The 20,234-nt window shown below is 48.7% G+C and overlaps 1 protein-coding gene across 2 annotated transcripts in view; it reads left to right on the forward strand.

Annotated features, from left to right (window-relative positions):
• TMEM132B (transmembrane protein 132B) overlaps positions 1–1,269 on the forward strand; it is a 289,917-nt gene extending 288,648 nt beyond the window's left edge. Inside the window, exon 10 of one of the 2 annotated variants that reach the window (XM_029922313.1) lies at positions 17–1,269. In XM_029922313.1, the coding sequence (XP_029778173.1) occupies positions 17–444 (428 nt within the window). In that variant the 3' untranslated portion in view covers positions 445–1,269. The remainder of the gene's footprint in view (positions 1–16) is intronic. The other variant, XM_029922314.1, reaches the window with a different exon arrangement.
• The last annotated feature ends 18,965 nt before the right edge of the window (positions 1,270–20,234 follow it).

Raw genomic sequence — 20,234 nt, forward strand, 5'->3', positions numbered from 1 at the left:
GCTGTGAGCGAACAAGGCAACATCCCCCATTCCCACGACTGGGTCTGGCTTGGGAATGAAGTAGAACTTCTGGAAAACCCCGTGGACATCACCCTCCCTTCGGAGGAATGCACAACCATGATAGACAGGGGGCTGCAGTTCGAGGAGAGGAACTTCCTTCTCAACGGCGGCTCCCAGAAGACTTTCCATAGTCAACTACTCAGACCCTCTGACTATGTCTATGACAAAGACATTAAAAGCGAGCCTATAAACCCATCGGGCCCAAAGAGGAAGAGAGTCAAGTTTACTTCCTACACCACCATCCTCCCGGAGGACGGCGGCCCATACACCAACTCCATCCTGTTTGACAGTGAGGATAACATCAAGTGGGTGTGTCAGGACACCGGGCTGGGGGGCCCCCGGGACCTTAGAGACTATATGGAAAGGCTGCAAGACCAGATGTGAACTCCTTTCTTACGTTTGTATTCACCTTTATGCCTTCTGTTTTTTGAACGGTGGAGCAGTGAGTTTGTTCAGCAATAGGGGATGATTTAACAAAATTTAATTTGTGGAGGTCTGGGAGGGATCCTTTTATGAGCAGGTGTCAGAGTCCTGGAGAGCTATAGCAGCCAGGTGATAAGCCAGGAAATATCTCTAAAGCGGCCACATGTAGATCCTGGAGAAATCCTAAGACAACAGTTGTATCTGCTGCCTGGTACTAGCTCAGTTCAAATACAATAATCCTGACCCCACAGACGTTGTTAGTCATCTCGTGACAAACGGCCGTGTGGATTTAGAAAAGGCTTGGGTGTTGATTTTTCTATTCCTAGAACTTTTAAAGCACAGTGGACATTCCTTGCCCTTGGCCTGAGCTTGGACGTACCTGAAAGATGCCGAATGTAGCCGCCCTTATTTGTTATGAGCGCTGCTCATTATTTTTATATACATTTGCACCTGCACCTGGTTTCCTTTGGCCTCTGGAATTCTTTTTGAAACGTGAAGAAAAGCAGTTGTGGTCTTCTCTCTGAGATGTTTGATTTATACATGCGTTTGAGTCGCTGACGTTTGCCGCGTCCATTCAGGACGTCAGGTGTCCTCCAGTTTTCCACACTCCTTCCCTAAGGGGCCATATCTGAGACACTTATCCTCATGCTGTCCTTCCTTCTCTTTGTCGTGAAGCTTCCTTGTATCAGGACTGGGGACATGGGGTTTTACATAAAACATTAATATACTGTGAGGGAGGGCCATCTCTTTACAGTTTTCTATATGAAGCTTAAAAACTTTGGTGAACACTTGTCAACCACATTTATTTTTTATCTTCTGCCTGTGGAAGATTCACGGGGGATTCCTGGAGTGCATTTCTGAGGGCTTTAGAAAAGACCCTGAAATAGTTCTCTTTATACTGGTGCCCTCTGGTCAACGCAATGTGTTATCCAACTGAAATCAAAATTTTAAATTAATATACACAGAAAGGAAATTGTGTGGGAAATACGTTCAGATTAAACTTTCATTTCCCCAGAACCACCACCACAACAATTTAAAAGTAAGCAGAGTGATGTTTCCACTTAGCAATATGCAGAAACCCTTCCATACAATGACCCTCCCCTGACCCCCCAAAACTCATCAGTCACGACTCTGGCAGAGATAAAATCTACACAGGGTGTGCCCTGATGGAGAAAAGCAATGGGTTTGCCCCCAGGCTGCATAAAGTAAATGGCTGTTCAACAGTTTAAGCTGTTATGCTGAAAAAACCATAGCTATTAGAAAGTCAAAGTGGCAATAGGAAAGAAAAAAAAGCATCACCCTTGCATAAATTTTAAATACAAAAATGTTTTTCGAGGAATTGCATGAATGGTTTCAAGCAACACAGGAGCTTCAGATTAGGAGAGAGTATCAACATGTTACTGAGATGGGGTGGGGGGAGGGTGGGCGCTGGATAGTCACCTATCCTGAGCTTTCTGGTGCCATTTGCGACTCTAAGAAATAGAAATTTAAAGAGCAGTAAAGGTGCAGGGAAGCATTTCTTGACTCCACTTGGCTACTGAGTGAACTGCTCAAATGAGAGGCGTTCTGTTGTTGCTGGGGATGTTCCGTGCATAGGGGCAGGACCGCCCAGCCTCCTCTGACCTGTGTCTCCTGCCCACAGCACTGCGGTGGGTGTGTAGATGGTGCATAAATCACCAGGGACGTAGGCTTGATATTCAGAGGCCAATGTTCACTTGATCTTGTGTTTAAGTTGGGGGTTGAGGAGTGAAGCAGGTAAAGTTCCAAAAAATCTTTCAGCTTGGTGTGTGAACAGAACCAGGTGAGTGAACAGAGCCAGGAGACCCAGGCGTTAGCTCCAGAGGGAGTTTGCAGAGACAGCTGACGCCGGGCATGAAGGGCACCTCAGGTGGCCCGAGGAGGCTGTCACTGCTGATCGAGGGGTTCGAGGCAGGAAGGTGGCTCAGAGCCAGCTGGGGGGCAGAAAGGAAGTTCACACACTAATGCGGCATAGCTATCCAAAGGAGCCCCTGGTGCAGTGAGCCTCTGGCAGGGGAGGTGATCTGGGAAGGAAGGAGAGCATTACCATTGCCATGATTAGTATTACTGGGAAGTTCACAAATCGAGAGCGGCCACCACAGCAGTGTAAGCGCACAGGGTTGCATCGGACCCTGAGGTCTGTTCGATGTGGGTGGAGTGCAAACTTGGGGGCGCTAGAACGTAGAACAGAACGTGCCAGTGCTTTCTCAGGCGCCGGGAGCTGTCCGCGGTGCTGAAGATGCCTCCCATGGGTGATCCATGCTCTGTGTAGTTACCTTTGTTTCCATTCAAACTCAGTTCAACATGAAAGTCCCATGGAAGGTCATGGAGGAGGGGTCCCTTTTACCACCACAGGGGGGAGTGGTGAAGAGTCAGAGAGTACAGCATGTGGCAGGAACAGCACGGACCATGGTCCCTCGATTTGCCGTAGGCATCATTCTTCTTTCTAGGACTTCAGTGAAGTCCTTTTTGTCCTAAACATTTCCCACTGACCAGCAGCCATGGATTATATCTGCCTGATTTCCAACAGATCCTTTAAAACGAATAGGAACTATGCCTCTACATATCTAAACCAAGATGCAGAAAAGACATAAATTATGAAACCTTGAGATACAGTTCCCTAGGAACCTGCATGTGCCTGGATTTTCCAGGTTTTTACAGCTGAAGTATCCAATTGATCAGTGTAATGATCTGATCAGAATAGCGTTGGTAAAGTCTCTTCCTCTCCCTGAGAAGCGAATGCTTAGACCTCCCCCACCACCCTGACCTCCCAGGCAGATACCAGCAAGCCTTGGGAGGGGCACAGGATGGGAACTTTGTGGGTAACATGGAGGGTGGCTCAGGTGCCCATGAGGACCAGGCCACCTAGAATGGGGGAGGGTGAGACCAGTGTTCCCAGTGGCCAGACGTGCCGCTCTCCACGCCGCGCCCAGGGATCGAGAGCGGCCACCACAGCAGTGTAAGCGCACAGGGTTGCATCGGAGGGACAGCCAGAAGACACTTCAAGTTTCCCAGAAGGGCGCCACCCAGCAAACCTTGGGACGCTCTGCGCACCAGCAGAGGACTCATTGACTTCTTAGCTGTTTTGTGCTGTGCCCTGGCAGGGTAAGCTCCCAGACTTAAACTCCAGGCAGAGCGTTTCTGTGTATAAACATTAATGCAGGGGAAACATGGGTTAATTTTTGTACCATTGCCATATCTGTAGACAAGTACTTTGTACTTCACTGATTTTTAAGTTTTAGGAAGTCTGCCTTTGTGCATTTTGTTGTTTGCATCCTTTCCTCACCCTTTTAGGAAGGTGTCTTCCCAATGGTGGGGTGTCGCAACCGGTCAAGGCTCTGTCTGAAAACTAAGCAGTCCCCCGTCAACGACCACACAGAGTGATTGCACCTGCTTCCTCCATGTCACCGGGACCATTGTGTTTTCTACTCGAATCACCTCAAAAATGACTTCAATCCTCCATTGTCGTCTCTGTAAATGACACAATAGATGGTTTATAAACTCAGCAACCATTTCCTCCATCAAAATAATACACGTGTCATTTACTGCTATCACGTGTTATGTAAAGGGATGGGGCGGGTGGTGGAAAGACTATGCTAAGATACAGAAAGCAGATATTTTTGTAGGTAACAGAGACAGTACCTTGAGGTGCTGAGAGGTGCGCAGGAATAAAGACATTTTATAATAAAAGCATGCAACACTGTAGCTTTTAAATGTACAGACATCCCACTTAAAAATATCCAAACTGATGGTGGGGGAAACACCGGGCCTAACCTCCTGTGGGGGCGCCGGTCAGGACCGCTGCCTGGAGAGGGTGTGGCTCATGGTGGTGTCACTCATGGAATCTGCCAGTATATTTTCATCTTACTCTTCATTACTTCTGGATTTTTTTCCTCTTTTTTTTCCCTGAAAATACTCCAGAAATAAAGTGACTACACTTTCCAGCATAAAGGTATATTCTAACCACAGGGTAACTCATCATTTTTAACATGAAAATAAACGCTTAAACATTCTTCTGTGGTTTCCTTATTTGATGCACATATTCCCTGTTCCATTTCAGCCTCTGTATGATTTCACTATCCTTATATATTTTTTTTTCTTCTTAGCCAGAGATTTTAATACATTTGATACAGCAATAAATGGAAACCAAAAGAAAATGTTTCTTAAAAGTTGCAAACAGCTTCTACCTTTGGAAAGTTCTCATTTGTTTTCCCAGCTGGGGACACTTATTCCGGGATCTCTTACAAGGAGGGCTCATTGCTCTCACGTCCCTGTCCAGGGTCACACTGTCCTGGACTCAGTGCTGACGTGCAGGATGCAATGGCCCCCCACCTTGGGCTCCCTTCTGGTCTTCCCTTGTCAGTGGCTCCCTTGTGTGTATGTATTTGGGGCAGGGCTTGAATAGGGCAAGGGCTGGGTGCTGAGGGCCCAGAACAGGCGGAACTCAAGAGATATAAGAAAAACACAAGGCGGTCAGGCTCCTGCTTGGGAGGCTCACATAAGCATTTCTGCTGACCGCTAGCCAGGCATTGCTGAGCCCCCAAAGCTCCTCATTGGCATGTGTGTTCTTCCTGACACGGCCAGCATCATGTTGCTTTCAGGAGGCGGGGATGCCACCTTGGCAGTCACTGGACATGTCACAATAAATGCCCCCTACTAAGTGGGCTCCACAGACATCATTTTGAGGCACTAGGCATAAACATGGGGGTTGGCTTGTGAAATCAAGTCTGCATTGTAGCAGGCCTCAGGTGACCCCAGATGCTCTCCCAGATGTGGAGGATTTCCCACGTTCTGGGCAAACGCTTCCCACTGACCGCTGCCTCCTAGACCTCATCCTTGGAACATGGGAGGATGGAGATACGGACCCACAGGCTCTCCCCACATCCCACTGTGCATGCATCAGTTAGTGAAGTTGGTTCTAACAGAGAAGGAAAAGAGGAAAAAGAAGCTTGAAATGAAGTTCATAAAGGCACAAACTCTTCAGATTTTTGAGTGTGTGCAAAATGCAAACACTGCCTTTCCCGTTTTGGGGTATTGGACTTCTGAATGCCTAATTCAGTTTCTTTATGGTTTTACACAATTTAGATTGGTTATAGAAAGTTGTTTGCTTTTCGAAATGTAAAAAAAGTACATGAAAGTGTGGAAGCATCATAACCAGAGTTAGCATTTATAGACACTCTGTGACTCAAGGTGAACAGGACACTGTCACTTTCCAGATGGGAAATAACAGCTCATGTCCAATAGGGCAATGACCCTCCCTACCCAGTCCAAGAAAGTAATCATGCCATCCAAACTGGGCCATCTTTAAGATCCATGAGATGCCTTTATGATTTGTTTGGCTTTAATTATTGCCCTTGGTCACTTGTTCAAGATGAAACTGTTTATCTTAGGGATTGAAATCTCTTTAGAACCTGCAGAAGCTGAGAGATGGGTGATCTTTTTATGCATCTACCACTGCCCGTTGGGACAATGCACTTTACAAACAGAGAGATGCATGTTGCTTTGAACTTTGGGGTCCATGTAATGCTGACTGCTCTACCTATTTGAAAAGATTACTTCCTAGGATGGAGTAAATCGCTATTGACCTAACATTTCTTTCCTTTCTACCTACGGCCAAACAGCATGCACCAGTATAAGGTTGGGGCTGAAATAATCTGCTACTGTATGATTACCTCCGTTGTAGGAATCTCACTCGCTAAATAACACCAACGCCAGTGTAGACACTGCCTATATAATGTAGTTTCTTCACTTAGAGATGCTTCCTTGGGGAGTGTGCCTTTTTCCCCTCTTTGTCATAACCACTGTAGGATCCCTGTTGTATCTGGGTTCGCTCCCACATAGACCAAATGTGTGGCAATCCCATGGGTATTTCAGGCTGAGTCGGAGCACCCATCAGGCATCGGTGAGCACACCCTCCCCGGTCCTTAGCACCATAGCCCACTCTTCTAGCTGTGCATTTCCAACGGCACCTTTGTAAACTTGGACCTTTTACTGCCACAGTTGCTCTGGTGCAGTGAATTGCTCACCACTGCCAGTCCACATCCCCGAAGATGCCAAGACTCACTGAAAGGGAGAGACCAAAGGGCTTCCTCTTGGCACAGACCACCGAGTGAGTGACCTTTCCCATAGCTGTTGTCCACTGGGAGCCTTATTTTGAACACCAATTTAATATTCAATGCAGATTTCAGGAACAAATCTGTTACCCGCCCCCACCGTGGCAGTTGATGTTCTAGGCATCATTATGCCCAAACTATGAAAGTCAGGAGCGGAGATTAGAAAACTAAGGAATAAGTGATCACCCCAGTTGGCTGTAAGACAAATGTGAATGACAGTGGGGGGTCATACACTGATCCATGGTCTTGGTCAGGGGGGAGGGAATCACAGGTGTCTCCCTGTGGCAAATGATTCTTACAATGCTGCCTACCTACAACAACATGTGTCTAGAGAGCATGCTATGTGCTCACAATTACCTGTCAGTTACCCAATTCCAGACTCTTCTCAGGCAGGAGGATCTGATCTGAGCTGAAGAGCACAGTGAACAGCCAAACCCACACAGCCTACTTGCCGGTGGCTTCAGGGCAACAATGGGGGATGTTCTGTCTGGCATCTGAAAAAAAAAAAAAAGGTGTTATCTCCTACTTTCTATTTTTCGGAGCTGGGTTCTTCTTGCCTGGGACACGCCCAGTATTATAAACAGAGCATGCTGTGATGGCACTGTGATTCTAGATACTTTTTTGGTTGTATAATGTCTTTCTCATATTACTCACGGTTTTCAGTATGATCTGTTGTATATGTTTCTCAGTATATTTAACATATCTGTAAAGGCACTTCTAAACATTTTGAAAATGAAGAAATAAAACGTGTTGGATGATTCCTTGTTATAGTAAAACAATCAATTGGTAGGTTCCAGGAAATGACCTCATCTTCCAATAGGTGTTCAATGGAGAGGATATTAAGAAGACATTAGGCTTGGCCTTGAGGCAGCTAGCTGTCTTCAGGGTCTTGTGGATGGCTCTTGGCCATGACCTTGAGAATTAGAGAAAAGAATGCCTTATTTAAATATGAGAGCAAGATTCCAACAGAAAGAGGATTGTTCTGTGCCATGGGGGGGGGTTATTCTGTCTAAATAGCATGTTGAAATAGCTTCCTTGGGGGCACCTGGTGGGCTCAGTCAGTTAAGCTTCCGACTTTGGCTCAGGTCATGGTCTCATGGTTCATGGGTTTGAGCCTCCTGTTGGGCTCTGGGCTGACAGCCCAGAGCCTGGCTCTTGCTTCGGATTCTGTGTCTCCCTCTCTCTCTACTCCTCCCCTGCTCTCCCTTTGTCTCTCTTTGTCTCTGAAAAATAAATAAACATTTTTAAAAATTCTTAAAAAATAGAAATAGCTCCATTAAGACAGGGAATGAGTTTCTGTAGTTAAGACATGCAAATTCAGTTCTTGGAGAAAGCCAAGAAAAGCCCATCTTTCCCTAAAGCTTACAAAGGTCAATTTTAATGAAAGAAAAAGCTTTACTAAGATATGTCCCTGCAAGCCAGGGGAAAGTGAGTTCTACTTATAAAAGCTGAGCCGCAGGAAAACTAACTTAGGCCCCCAAAATTCCAATTCATATTCATAGTCTTGGGATGTGTTGCATTTAACTCCAGAGCCGCTCAAGCATTTCCATACCTTGGGTTTCCATCACTCTGCAAAGTTTAAGCAAGAAAGGGACCCTGTCACACCACACCCATGCCCTCTACAGACAGTTGGCTCTGAGGGCTAGGTTGCTGAATTAAAGTCGGCTGGGCTGACTAAGTCTCTGTCAAAAAGCAGCTTCCGAAAAGCAAGTGCCCTTCAAAGGCAGGGTCAGGCTGGCCTCAGGATCTGTGACAACCGTGAGCCGGCACCCAGGCTCCCAGTTCACCGTGATAGTTCTAGGACTCTGTGATGGCTTTGTAACCAGGGCCATGATCACACTACTCTAGACGTACAGAGGTCTCTACAAAACTCCCTTCCCTTCCTGCAAAAGGCAACGGCTATAGAGAGAATGGCTGGGTAACACATTGCCCACGTTCTGTGCTTTGACCCTCCTTTAAACAAGAAGAGAAGTCAAGAAGGCAGCATGGCCATGACATTGGAAGCCACCTTGGGGTGAGATCAATCTGCATGAAGAAACACCAGGTGAGTTTCCGGGGTGGATTGAATGGACCTGCATGGGAAGGAGAACCCTGCTCGGTGCCACAGGTCATTAGGGGTGGGGGGGGGTGTTGAAAGTGAATATTTTTGTATTCTAAACTTTTTGTATTCATGGTGCTTGCCTTAAAAATAGTTCACATGAACTTGAACATTGTGTATCCAGATTTTCTTGGTTTAAATCTGCCAGGCTAATAATGGATAGTCAGGGGTGGAAAGTGAGGGTGCAGGGGGGCAGGGCAGGGAGCCTGAGCACTGTTAACTGTGGCTCCACGTGGGTCAGATCTGCCCATGGGGGAGATTCCTTCCTGCTCTGTCGGGAAAGGTTAGCCCTTGAAGCTTATTTAAGGAGCACAAATAAACACGGAAGCGTGATACATCAAGGATCTCTAAACTAATGAGGTCTTCTGTCCTAAACTTTAAGTTCTCTCAGGGAGGCTCTGAACTTCCTGCCCTTCCTTCAGCGATCTGAAATCCAGTTCTGACCTTGGGAGACCTGCATGAGCCCTATGGCAGTCCTCACCCGATACCCAGACTAAAATACAAAGAGAAAACCATCAAACCCAAAACGGTTACAGAAAGACCATATTATGTCAACTTTGCTCACTGTTAAGTTTAGAAGCCATAACATTTCTGTGGCTTTCGGAAACAGTTCACAGGTGAGACTTTCTAACTTTCCAAGAATTTCCGAATGCATACAGTGATCACCAGGAGATTGTGACTGATGATAAGTACTAAGGAGTTAGGTAAAGACAGATATTTTCAGAAGTACCATAATTTCATTAATCTTGTTTCCTATTTACATGTGGTTGTATTATAAATATTCCATCTGCCTTGAAGTCTGACTGCCAGATGCAGGGGCATTTGAGGGTCTCCAGAGGCCTTGAGAGAGCCTTTGCTCCAGGTACCACCAGGAATTTCCTCATCTTGGTGATGCGATGTCTGTCTGGAGAAGGCATGAGCCACAGCAGACCTCTTAGTCAATTCTGGAAACACTAACACTGTTCACCTTACATTCTATTTGCCTTTTTGTAACTGAGTCTGTGGTTGGAAGATTATGAAACACTTTTCAAAAACTTATATTGCCTTTGAAAAAAATTTTTTTTACCTTTATTTATCTTTGAGAGACAGAGACAAAGTGCGAGCAGGGAAGGGGCAGAGTGGGGGGGGGGGGGAGACAGAGAATCTGAAGCAGGCTTCGGGCTCTGAGCTGTCAGCACAGAACCCGAAACAGGGCTCGAACCCACAAACGGTGAGATCATGACCTGAGCTGAAGTTGGACACTCAACTGACTGAGCCACCAGGCTCCCCATATTACCTTTTTTAAAAATGTAATTTATTGTCAAGTTGGTTTCCATACAACACCCAGTCTTCATCCCAACAAGAGCCCTCTTCAATGCCCATAAAAACTTGTTACCTTAGCCTGCAAGATTCTTGATACCAAAACCACCAATATACTTTATTGGTCATTATATATATTATATATTATTGGTCATTATATATTATTGGACATTAACATAAAATTATTTTTTAAAAAAGCAGGAAAACTCTAGGTTGGTTCTGACATCAAAAAGAATATTTCTATTCATACGAAATGACTGAGAGTCAAAATAACCACTAACCTAATTAATGTGACAATAAAGCATCAAAAACATCAACTTTGTCACCAGGTTCATGGATCTGGCCAAACCCCGTGTCTGCAGGTCCCTAAGATTTCGGAAAGAGAGAATGCTGGCAAACAGCGACCGGGTGTGGGGTCTTGATGGGCTGATAAAATCTAGAGTGTTCCAGAGCATGTCAAAGCAAGAAGTTCCATGTGCTTGCTGAGTTAGAGCCTGGCTGTGGGGGCGGGGGAGGGGGGGGTGCTATGATTCCCGTGGGGAGGAGTCGGTGGCCCCCTGAGCAGGAAAGAGCTGCATCCTGAGATGCATTTTAAAAATAAACCTAAGGCATATCAACCACATACAGGGCTCTGCATTTGGAACCTGGGTGCTGTGATATTCCATGCTCCAAAGTGTCCTCCATCATCTAGGAGGTGGGGAGCCTGGCAAACAACCACAGAACCTTCTAGAAAGTGTTGCTGGAGGACTTGGGCTAAACAGGTACACCTGAAGACATGTTCAGGCTGCATGGCGGGACCAAGAAACGTGGCCAGTTCACGTGGTGGCAAAAACAAAAACGAACAAGAAAAAAACACTTGGCAGGGAGAGCACTCTGGGGTGCACAACGGTTCCTAATCTTCCTCCTTGAAGGTTTCCACACTTAAGGGGTTGGGGGGGGGGTCTGGCTATAAAGAAGCATTTCAAGCATTCCTTGACTTCCATGTTCCATGTTATCTATTTTAATTTCCCTTTTTTCCCATTGTAATTAATTAATTATGAATTTATCAGTTGCCTACTTTTGCCTAAAACCCATTAGACCCCTCACCATCTGCACCGCCCACACTGAGGACCCGCTGCTCTGGAAGCTTCTCTCAGTTCTGCCGGAAATGCAGATTCTGTTTTCGGCACTGCAGGTGTTTTCCGGGAAATCACGTGCCGATGTGTGAGGCTGGGACCAGAGGAAGTGGTAGCGGAGCGACTGCAGAGCATCAGCTTCCCTTTTGAGCTCATCGATTCCTTACTGTGATTGAGATGCCAGGCCGGGGTCAGTGGCTTTGGAGTCTCAGAGAAACCCATCCTCAAGGGAGGGGGTTCAGGGGCTGCTCAGCCTGAGACAGGCGGGGCCCCGCTCCAGCTCAGCAAGGGAAGTAAGGGACACGCTTTCATAAAAACGCATTCTGTGAGAACGAATCTGTCTCCTGCTGGCCCAGACACTGAGAAGACATTCACACCAGGACACTGAAATCAGCGTCTTTTCCTTGGGCGAAAGAACGCTTGCTTATAAAAACTGTTTTGAGATATAATTTTCATACCACCCAACTCACGCATTTAAAGTGCACAATTTAGTAGCTTCTAGTATATTCTCAACTTCGCCATAGTCTGTTTTAGAACAAGCTCATCATGCTTCCAGAAACTTCCTTCCCGGGTCACTCCCATTTCCCCCAACTCACCTGCCTAGCAGACCGTTGTCCACTTTCCATATGCAGAGTTTTGCCCTTTTTGGGTATTTCCTATAAACGGGACCATGCCGCATGGTTTTCATGACGGGTTTCTTTCCTTTAGCATAATGATTTCAAGGTGGAGATCTATCAGTCATCTAAGTGTAAAAAGCAAAGTTTACAATTTTTCAAGGAAACGTAGGAGAATGTTTCTTTCAGCTTGGGGTAAGCATACATTTCTTAATCAAGATACACAATCAAAGATACACACAAGCAAAAAAGTGATATCACACTTAATCAAAATGTAAAACCTCTGTTTCTCAAAATACATCATTATGCAAATAAATAGGGGATCCACAGAGTGGGAGAAAATGTTCCTAGTCTTCATATAGAATTCTAGGGGTGCCTGGATGGCTCAGTCCATTAAGTGTTTGACTTCGGCTTAGGTCATGATCTCAGTGCTCAGGAGTTCAAGCTCTGCGTCGGGCTCTGTGCTGACAGCTCAGAGCCTGGAGCCTGCTTCTGATTCTGTGTCTCCCTCTCTCTCTGCCCCTCCCCTGCTCACACACTCTCTCTCTCTCCTTCAAAATAAATAAACATTAAAAATATATAGAATTCTATATTTTCAGAATATAGAAATCACCACCTTGCATTAATAGAAAGGCAAAGGGCACAACTGAAAACGGGCAGGAGATCTGGATGAAGGCTTCCCACAGGAAGAAGTGTGACCGGGATGAGAGTGAGTGCCTTACATCACTGGTCATCAGGGAGATACAGCTTTGATGATAATGACAGGCTTCTACCTTCTGACCACCGTGGCTGGGATCAGAAAGACCAGAGCACCCATCGTCAGCAAAGATGTGGAAGAGCCAACATTGCCAGGCATCGCTGGTGAGTCTGTATAGTATTATCACCACTTTGGAACACACTTTATCCGTTTCGGGTTAAGTGAAATATACCCTCAATATACGAGCTAAGAACCGTGTTCTGTGGTACTTATCCAACAGCAAGGAGAACATGTTTCCACCCGAACAAGCGTGGTTATAGCAGTTTTGTCCATAATAGACAAAAAAAAAAAAAAAAAGGAAACAACACAAATGGCCATCCACTGGAGAATGGATGAGTAATAGTCTATTTTTCAAACAGTGGGGGCCTATGGAGAAATGGAAAGGAACATGCTCCTGATTTATGCCAAGCACTTTATTAACGCAATGCACTGGTTTATGAACTGCAATTTATGCATTTAGTGAAATGAAAGACACAACCGCCATGAGGACATAAGATTCCATTAGCCTGAAATTTAAGAACAGAAAACAAAATCTGTGGGACTAGAAATCAGAGCATCGCTTACCCTCAGTGGGGTGGGTATTGACCGAAGGGGACACTGACTTGGGCGATGGAAATGTTCTTTGTCTCCCCCAGGAGCTGGATTACACAGTTCACAGAACTGAACACTGCAGACCTGTCCCTTTCTTTGCATGTCAATTACACTTAAGTAATGTCATGAAAAAACCCCCAAGTATCTCCAAAACCAAAGTGAACAAAATCCAGATATTCTCACTAAGATCCTTGCTTCTGTCCCTGCTCTTGTGGGCAGATTCTCCCCAGTGTCAGGATTCCACTTTCCTCCAAAAAAAAAAAGAAGAGCAGGAAGACTTGGAGATTGTCATGGCCTCTGTTGTCAGGATGGAGATTCGGGGCTGCGGGATGAAGAGAGGAAGGAGCAGCAGACAGGGACGGGGTGCATGCACTTTCTACGGCAGAGGGTCCCTCCTCGAGTCCCTGGACCACGGGGGCAGACAATGGGTGGTCGGGTTCTCTTTGTTTTCCGTAGGACCTGCTGTGGTCTGGAGTAGCCAGAGTCATGGGCTGGGCCCCTCTGGCTCCGAGCATCCTTATTCATGCCACCTTTTGCTAAGCAAATGTTTGTATCACTGGTGTGCCTTGACAGATGAAGGCCGGACAACACCCTTCACCGCACCCTCAGCCCCAAGCGTGGTCTTCCCTGGTGGCCTTGTTCATACTCTAACCACCCAGCACTCCGTGCGGGTCCGTGTGGCCCACTGTGGCCCAGGAGGGGATTGGTAACCCAAGACAGGGCTTGAGACAGGGCTCAAGGCTCTGAAGGCTTGGACGGGGCTCAGGCTCAGGCTTCCCTGGGGCATGGTGGCAAGTGCTGCTGATTGCCTCGTTGTGAATACACAGATGATTTTATGAAAGGAAAACAAAGGTAGCCCACAGGTGTTCTGCACAAATCTGAAAATACTGTATCACAAAACTCATGATGAGCTTTGCTTGAGTACACAGCTTATGGAGACCTTCAACTGGGGCCATCGCTTCAATGAGTTAGAGACACTTCATTTGGCAGCAAGTAATAAAGACTGAAAAGTCCATTTATTTGGGGATGAAAGAAATGGAGAAAGAACCCACCACCTTTGCTTTTAACTATTTATTTGTTGTACGCCAGGACAGCTATTGTCTCTACAGATACACACTCTCCAGCCTCAGGGGACTGAAACTGAAAACGCCCCCAAGGCCCCTTCATGACCTGCAATGACTTCCAGGATCGCCAATGGCTGGTTTGGGTGATTTCAAGAAATCCAAACCCTGCAGGCTTTACGTAACTCCGCACCTCGTTCTCGCGACGACACTGGACGTGTTGCAGGAAACTGACTCCATGTGTTATTTCGCGTCTTGATGGGCACGCGTTCTGCTGATAATCTCCAACCCTGGCTCGCTGACGACTTAGGGAGGGCAGTCTGGTTCTATTCCTCCCGTGGCCTCTATGCCTCGTTTTCAGTGTATCTGGACGGATAAGATAGAGTCACAGTGAGAGGGCGTGCAATACTGGTCTCGGGCTCTTCATGCTTTTTACAATCTACTTCTCTTTTTTAAATTTTTTAATGTTTATTTTTGAGAGACAAACAGAATTCGAGCAGTGGGATGCAGGCAGAGGGGGGCGGGGAGACAGAATCCGAAGCTGAATCTGAGCCGTCAGCACAGAGCCCGATGCGGGGCTCAAACTCATGAACCGAGAGACCATAACCTGAGCCGAAGTCAGACGCCACCCAGCTGCCCCTGAATGTACTTCCTTTCTGCGGTCAAAGCAAGTTCTGGTTCAAAAGGGAAGTGAGAAGAGAAAGGGGCCTTCACCACCACACTTGCCTTTCTGTTGAAGATGGAGTCACTTCCCCTGCACTCACCGGGGGCTGTCCGGCTCTCCTGCACCCTGCGGCCAGCGTGCGGTACACGGACGCCGTAGAAGGGCGGGAAGGACCGGGAGGCACGCGTGCTGCAGGATCTCTGCTCACACGCCTGGTCTGTTGTCCTATCTGACTTCACATACAAACTCAAGTTCAAATCGTGAAGAATATTGAGATGCCGGTGGCACAGCACTAAAGCACCGCTGGGGCCTTGTGAGCCTGGCGTCCTGTGCACCTGCCCAGGTCACACCCCTGTGAAGCTGGTGTCGTCTGCGGGGCTCAGGGAAAGGGAGGCTGTTGAGATTCCACGAGGGCAGTGGCTTCTGAGACAGTGAATGAGAATGAAGTTCCAGTTACCAGGGGGGTTATTTGGGGGACCGAGTGTGGAAGAGCCTAGAAGGACAAAGCACAATTCCAGCACTCTGGGCGTGAATCTTCCGTGGGATCAGAAAAGCAGGACTCTGAATCCAGATGTGGTCACGTGAGTGGTGCAGAGCGTTGGACGGGTGACCTCATCTCCCGGCCTGGTTCTCCGTCGGTACGATGGAGAGAATGACACGTACCTTGTAGCACACAGTTGACAGCTGCATGACATGAGACAAGAAGGCTGACATTTTTAGGGGCGCCTGGGTGACTCAGTCAGTTAAGCGTCGGGTTCTTGATATCGGCTCAGTTTATGATCTCACAGTTTGTGAGATCGAGTCCTGTGTTGGGCTCTGCGCTGACATTGCAGAGCCTTATTGGGATTCTTTCTCTCTCTCTACATCTCTTCTCTCTCTCTCTTTCTCTCTCTCTCTCTTTCTGTCTCAAAAATACATAAATAAATTTTGGTGCACCTGGGTGGCTCAGTGGATTGAGCATCCGACTTCAGCTCAGGTCATGATCTCATGGTTCATGAGTCTGAGCCCCACATCAGGCTCTGTGCTGACAGCTCGGAGCCTGGATCCTGCTTCCGATTTTGTCTCCCTCTCTCTCTGCCCCTCCCCCACTCGCACTCTGTCTCTCTATTAAAAATAAACACTTTTAAAATTTTAAAAAAGAAGGCCGATACCTTACACGTGCTATTTTCCTCCTGTACGCCATTGCCCTGCTGGTGGGTGGACCCCACACATCACCATTAAATGACCAAGCTTCACCGTCCTGTCCCGGCAGGCACATGCTGGGCACGCCGTCCTCCTGGTGGGCGTCGGGACACCCTTCACGGTCACGCAGCACACTGCCTATCTCATCCAACCACACGTTCGTGGGTATTTCGAGCTTCACATGAGCACCTGAAGGAAGAAGGAAATTCGGAATACATAGATTCATCATCACGAAAGCTGCCAGTCGTTGACGGAACTGAATGCTCCCTGGAAAGTTAGATTCCAGCTAAGGTCCCCCCTTGGAGTTGAGAAGTTGAGGCTCAGACACTAAAACCGCCTAACAGCTTTGCGTCTATGCAGCCTGACTCCTAACCCCAGACGGCCGTGCTCCAGCGGTGGGAAAATCCACATACTGCAAAGTGAATCAGAGAGGAGGTAAACGGCGCCGGTGGCTCCGCTGACAAGTGTACCTTAGCATCTGTGTGGTGTGGCTGCGCGGAGTCAGCGCCTTACAGGCGGCGGCGAAGAGACACTAAGCTGAATTGTCAGGAGCCTCCACTGATCAAATGCCAAGGAGAAATGAAAATAAAATGACTTGAAGGTCCAAGGAATATCTGCCAGGACACGTGGCCTGTTCTGGCAATTTCCCCAACAGGCTGCTTCGGAGAACCCCTATTTACATCCAGCAAGGCCCGCAGGTGCATGGTCTGTCCTGGTTTTAATCTGCTAAACACGGATGTCCTGTCATCTCGTGCCCTGACTGTGCCCTCCTCTTGCCACATTGCTGGGCATCTCCCTTGGGCCAGCTGCAGGTGGCCAGTGACTCATCCTGACGGTAAAACATGAGACACCAAATAGACCAGAAGCAAGAGACAAAGATACAAATGTGCCCCTCACCACACCCTCCAAAAAAAAAAAACATTAGCTATACCAAACTGACAATTCTGTTTTCCTTGGGAAAAATGGAAGTCCGCAATAAATTACCCAGTAAATTTTGAAATAGAAAACATGGTCGTTACCCCAGAATATCAGGGTACAAACATTTATAGGAAATTTGCGGTCTCATTAATTCTCCATATGGCATGTTTGGCCTCGAATCGGAGTGAATCACAATGTGAGTTTTACCGCCTCGCTCTAATTGTGATGCCACAGAACTAGATGTTCGATTTCATCTGTGATTGATGATGTGACGGGAGGATTTCACCGGGACCCAGACCTCACTTGCCTCGGGGCGATTCACCCTCCGCGGAGGGAAGTCGGACTGCCGTGGGCACATCTTGGCTGTTGTGGGGACATGCGTTTAGGGACAGTGCGTTTGTCAATGCCCCTGCACGCTCCCATATGCGTGTGAGGGTTACATCTGTCCTGCCTCCATGTATAGAATCAAACTGCCACCAGCTTCCTGGTCACGGCAGCTGCTTACGGCACCTCTGGTCATGACCTTGGTGGACAGGATTGTCCCTACCCTTCTCTGCTTCTGCCTCAGTGGCTGCTATGCCACCTTCCATCCAGGAATGAGGAGGCTGCGGAGGAAGATGATGGTGGTGAGTCAGTGAAGGTGGGGATGAGGACGAGCATGATGGTCATGAAGTACAACAATGACGATGGTGATGAGGAGGATGACGGTGGTGAGCCAATGCCGATGGTGATGGTGACGATGATGAAGAGGAAGAAGACCCTGGTGATCGATGGCCGGTGGCGGCTGCCGGCATCGGTGGAGCGCTGGCTCCCTCCCATCAGGCAGCACGCATGTCCCACTCTGTTGTTCAACTTGGTCCCGGGACCTGCTTCGGCCAAAGGCCAGCGGAAACTCGAGATGGCAAATTCCCAGAGGATTCGTTAGGAGGCAGGATGGCCTCAGTTTGCAGCCCCTGAAGCTGTGCAGGGAGACAGCAGCCCCCAGACCGTCCTCTCCTACGGGAATGAGGGGCCTAAGGAGCTGAGCTGGGCACAGGAGAGCCAGCCAGGAGGCGGGGACCCACGGCCACGTGTGACGTGAGCAAGAACGTCACGTTGTCACCGGCTGTTGCCGCTGGGCAGCAAGCCGACCAATGTGGCCGATAATATCCACTGAGGCCCTGTCATGGACCGCACCCCACTCTAAGCCCCAGGCAGGCAAGGGTTCTGTGTTCAATCCTCCTGAAAGCTCGTTGGAGGAGAAGCTATTATCATCTCTGTTTTAAAAACAGGGACACTGAGGCAGAGAGAGGCCATGGTGTTGGTGCAGGGTCGCCAGCTAGACTGTGAAAGCACCAGGCAGGACAGAGGAGACGGGATGCATCAGCCTTTCCAATGGAGCAAGTTTCCTCCATCGGTCAGCCTTCACATGGGCGGGTAGATGCTCCCTCCACGTTACCGAAGAGGAAACAGGCTTTGTCGCCATTTTTACCTGTAGCCACAGGTCTGCCCCCCTCCTCCTTTGCCCCCTAGTCTGCTGTCAGTGGGGCAGGATGACCCTGTTAAAACCGAATCCAGATCATGTCAGCCCCCAACCCTCCACGGCTCCCATCTCTCAGCGTAAAAAACAGAGTTCTCACCGTGACCCACGACGACCCCATGCTCTGCTCCCCCCCATCTGCCCTGATTCACTGGCTCTCACTAGCTGCTCCCGCACCCCAAGCATCCCCCATGTGACCTCCAAACACCGGAATCTTTCCTGCCTCAGGACCTTTGCACCTTCCCCTCTGCCTGCAAGAGTCTATCTGCAGGGAACTGCACGGCTCCCTCCCTCCCTCCCAGGGTAGCGTGGGCTCCCCACCCTCACCTCCTGGAGGCCATTGTTCTCCTTTCTTGTGCTCCAGTTCACCCCACCTCTCTCCCCGCCTTTCTCCGGGGCCCTCACTGTCCCCTCTCTCGTTCTGTGTCCTGCTTTCCGTGTGGATTCTCAGTGCGCCCCTTCTGGAGACTCAGCCTCATGTAGGCAGGTGCACCGTGGGACCCCAGCACGTAGGCGGCACCTGGCCCACCGAAGGGCTCAGTCCGGTCTGTCGAGTGGGTGGACGGGGGCGAGAGCGGCAGGCCCCGTCTGCTGTGGCCGGTGGCCCGTGCCCGGCAGACACCTGCTCCTACACTATGCCGCGTCCTCAACAGTGCCCGGGCGCTAAGGGTGGGAGGGAGAAGCAGGAACACCGAGAACTGTCATCCATCAAACATCGCCGCCTGTCAGTCATCGTGCCAGACTCGGGCCATCCGCGAAAGACGCCAGCGGTCCTGACGCCCAACTGCAAACTGAGTTCCTTGCACCCATTTACAGACGAGGAAACGGAAGTTCGCAGAGGTCAGTCTCTGGTGCGAGGCAACCCGGAAGTGCGGCCGGCCCGGAGGACGATCTGGGTCATAAAATTGGAGATCAGGACCCGTGCACAGAGAGCCAGCCCTGCCAGCCGCCTGCTCCCTGGTAGCGCCCTGACAAGTCCTGTTCTCAGAGCCACTTCCCAGGGTTGGGCTCCGAGGCAGGACCGGAAGTGGGGAGGAGGGGTGGGCGGCTTGTGCGGCCATATTTATTTATATGCTTTAGAACTTATTGGCAAGACCTGTCTTTAAAAAATCGAATTCCCTTGCTTCTCTTGAACACAGGTGAATAAGATCCCAACTGGCCAGAATCAGCTTTGGGTGCAGAAAGGGAGCCCAGACCACCAGCTGGCTGAGCTCTGGCTCCGTGTGGTGGGCGTTTATTTGTGCTCTCTTCCTTCCAACGAATGCTTACTGAGCACCTACTATGTGACAGTCACTGTTCCAATCCCACTGTGGACGCGATGGTGAACAGAACTTTTGTTTCTGAGGCGGGAGACGGGTGAGAGGCAAATACATAAATGCAGAGTGGGTCAGGTGGGCTGAAGAGCCACGTGAGGTGCACCTGGGGGGCTCCGCCCACTGAGTGTTGGACTCTTGATTTCAGCTCAGGTCATGATCTCAGGGTCATGGGATCGAGCCCCATGTCAGGCTCCGTGCTGAGCATGGAGCCCGCTTAAGATTCTCTCCCTTCTCTCTCTTACTTTGCCCCTCCCCTGCTCATGCCATCACTCTTGTGCTCTCTCTCCCCTGCTGGTGCGTTCTTTCTCTCTCTCTCTCTCAAATTAAAGAAAAAATGTTTTTTAAAAAAGAGCCACATAAGAGCAGTGAAGCAAAGCGGGTTCACAGCCCAGGCCTGGCGGCCGAGACGGGAGTTGAAAAGGGGACAGTCAGCAAAGTTCCATCAATAGGGTGACATCTGAGGTGGACCAGATGGCAGTGCCTGGG

Source organism: Suricata suricatta, chromosome 14, assembly GCF_006229205.1.
Source record: "Suricata suricatta isolate VVHF042 chromosome 14, meerkat_22Aug2017_6uvM2_HiC, whole genome shotgun sequence".
In the NCBI taxonomy this organism is placed as follows: Eukaryota; Metazoa; Chordata; class Mammalia; order Carnivora; family Herpestidae; genus Suricata; species Suricata suricatta.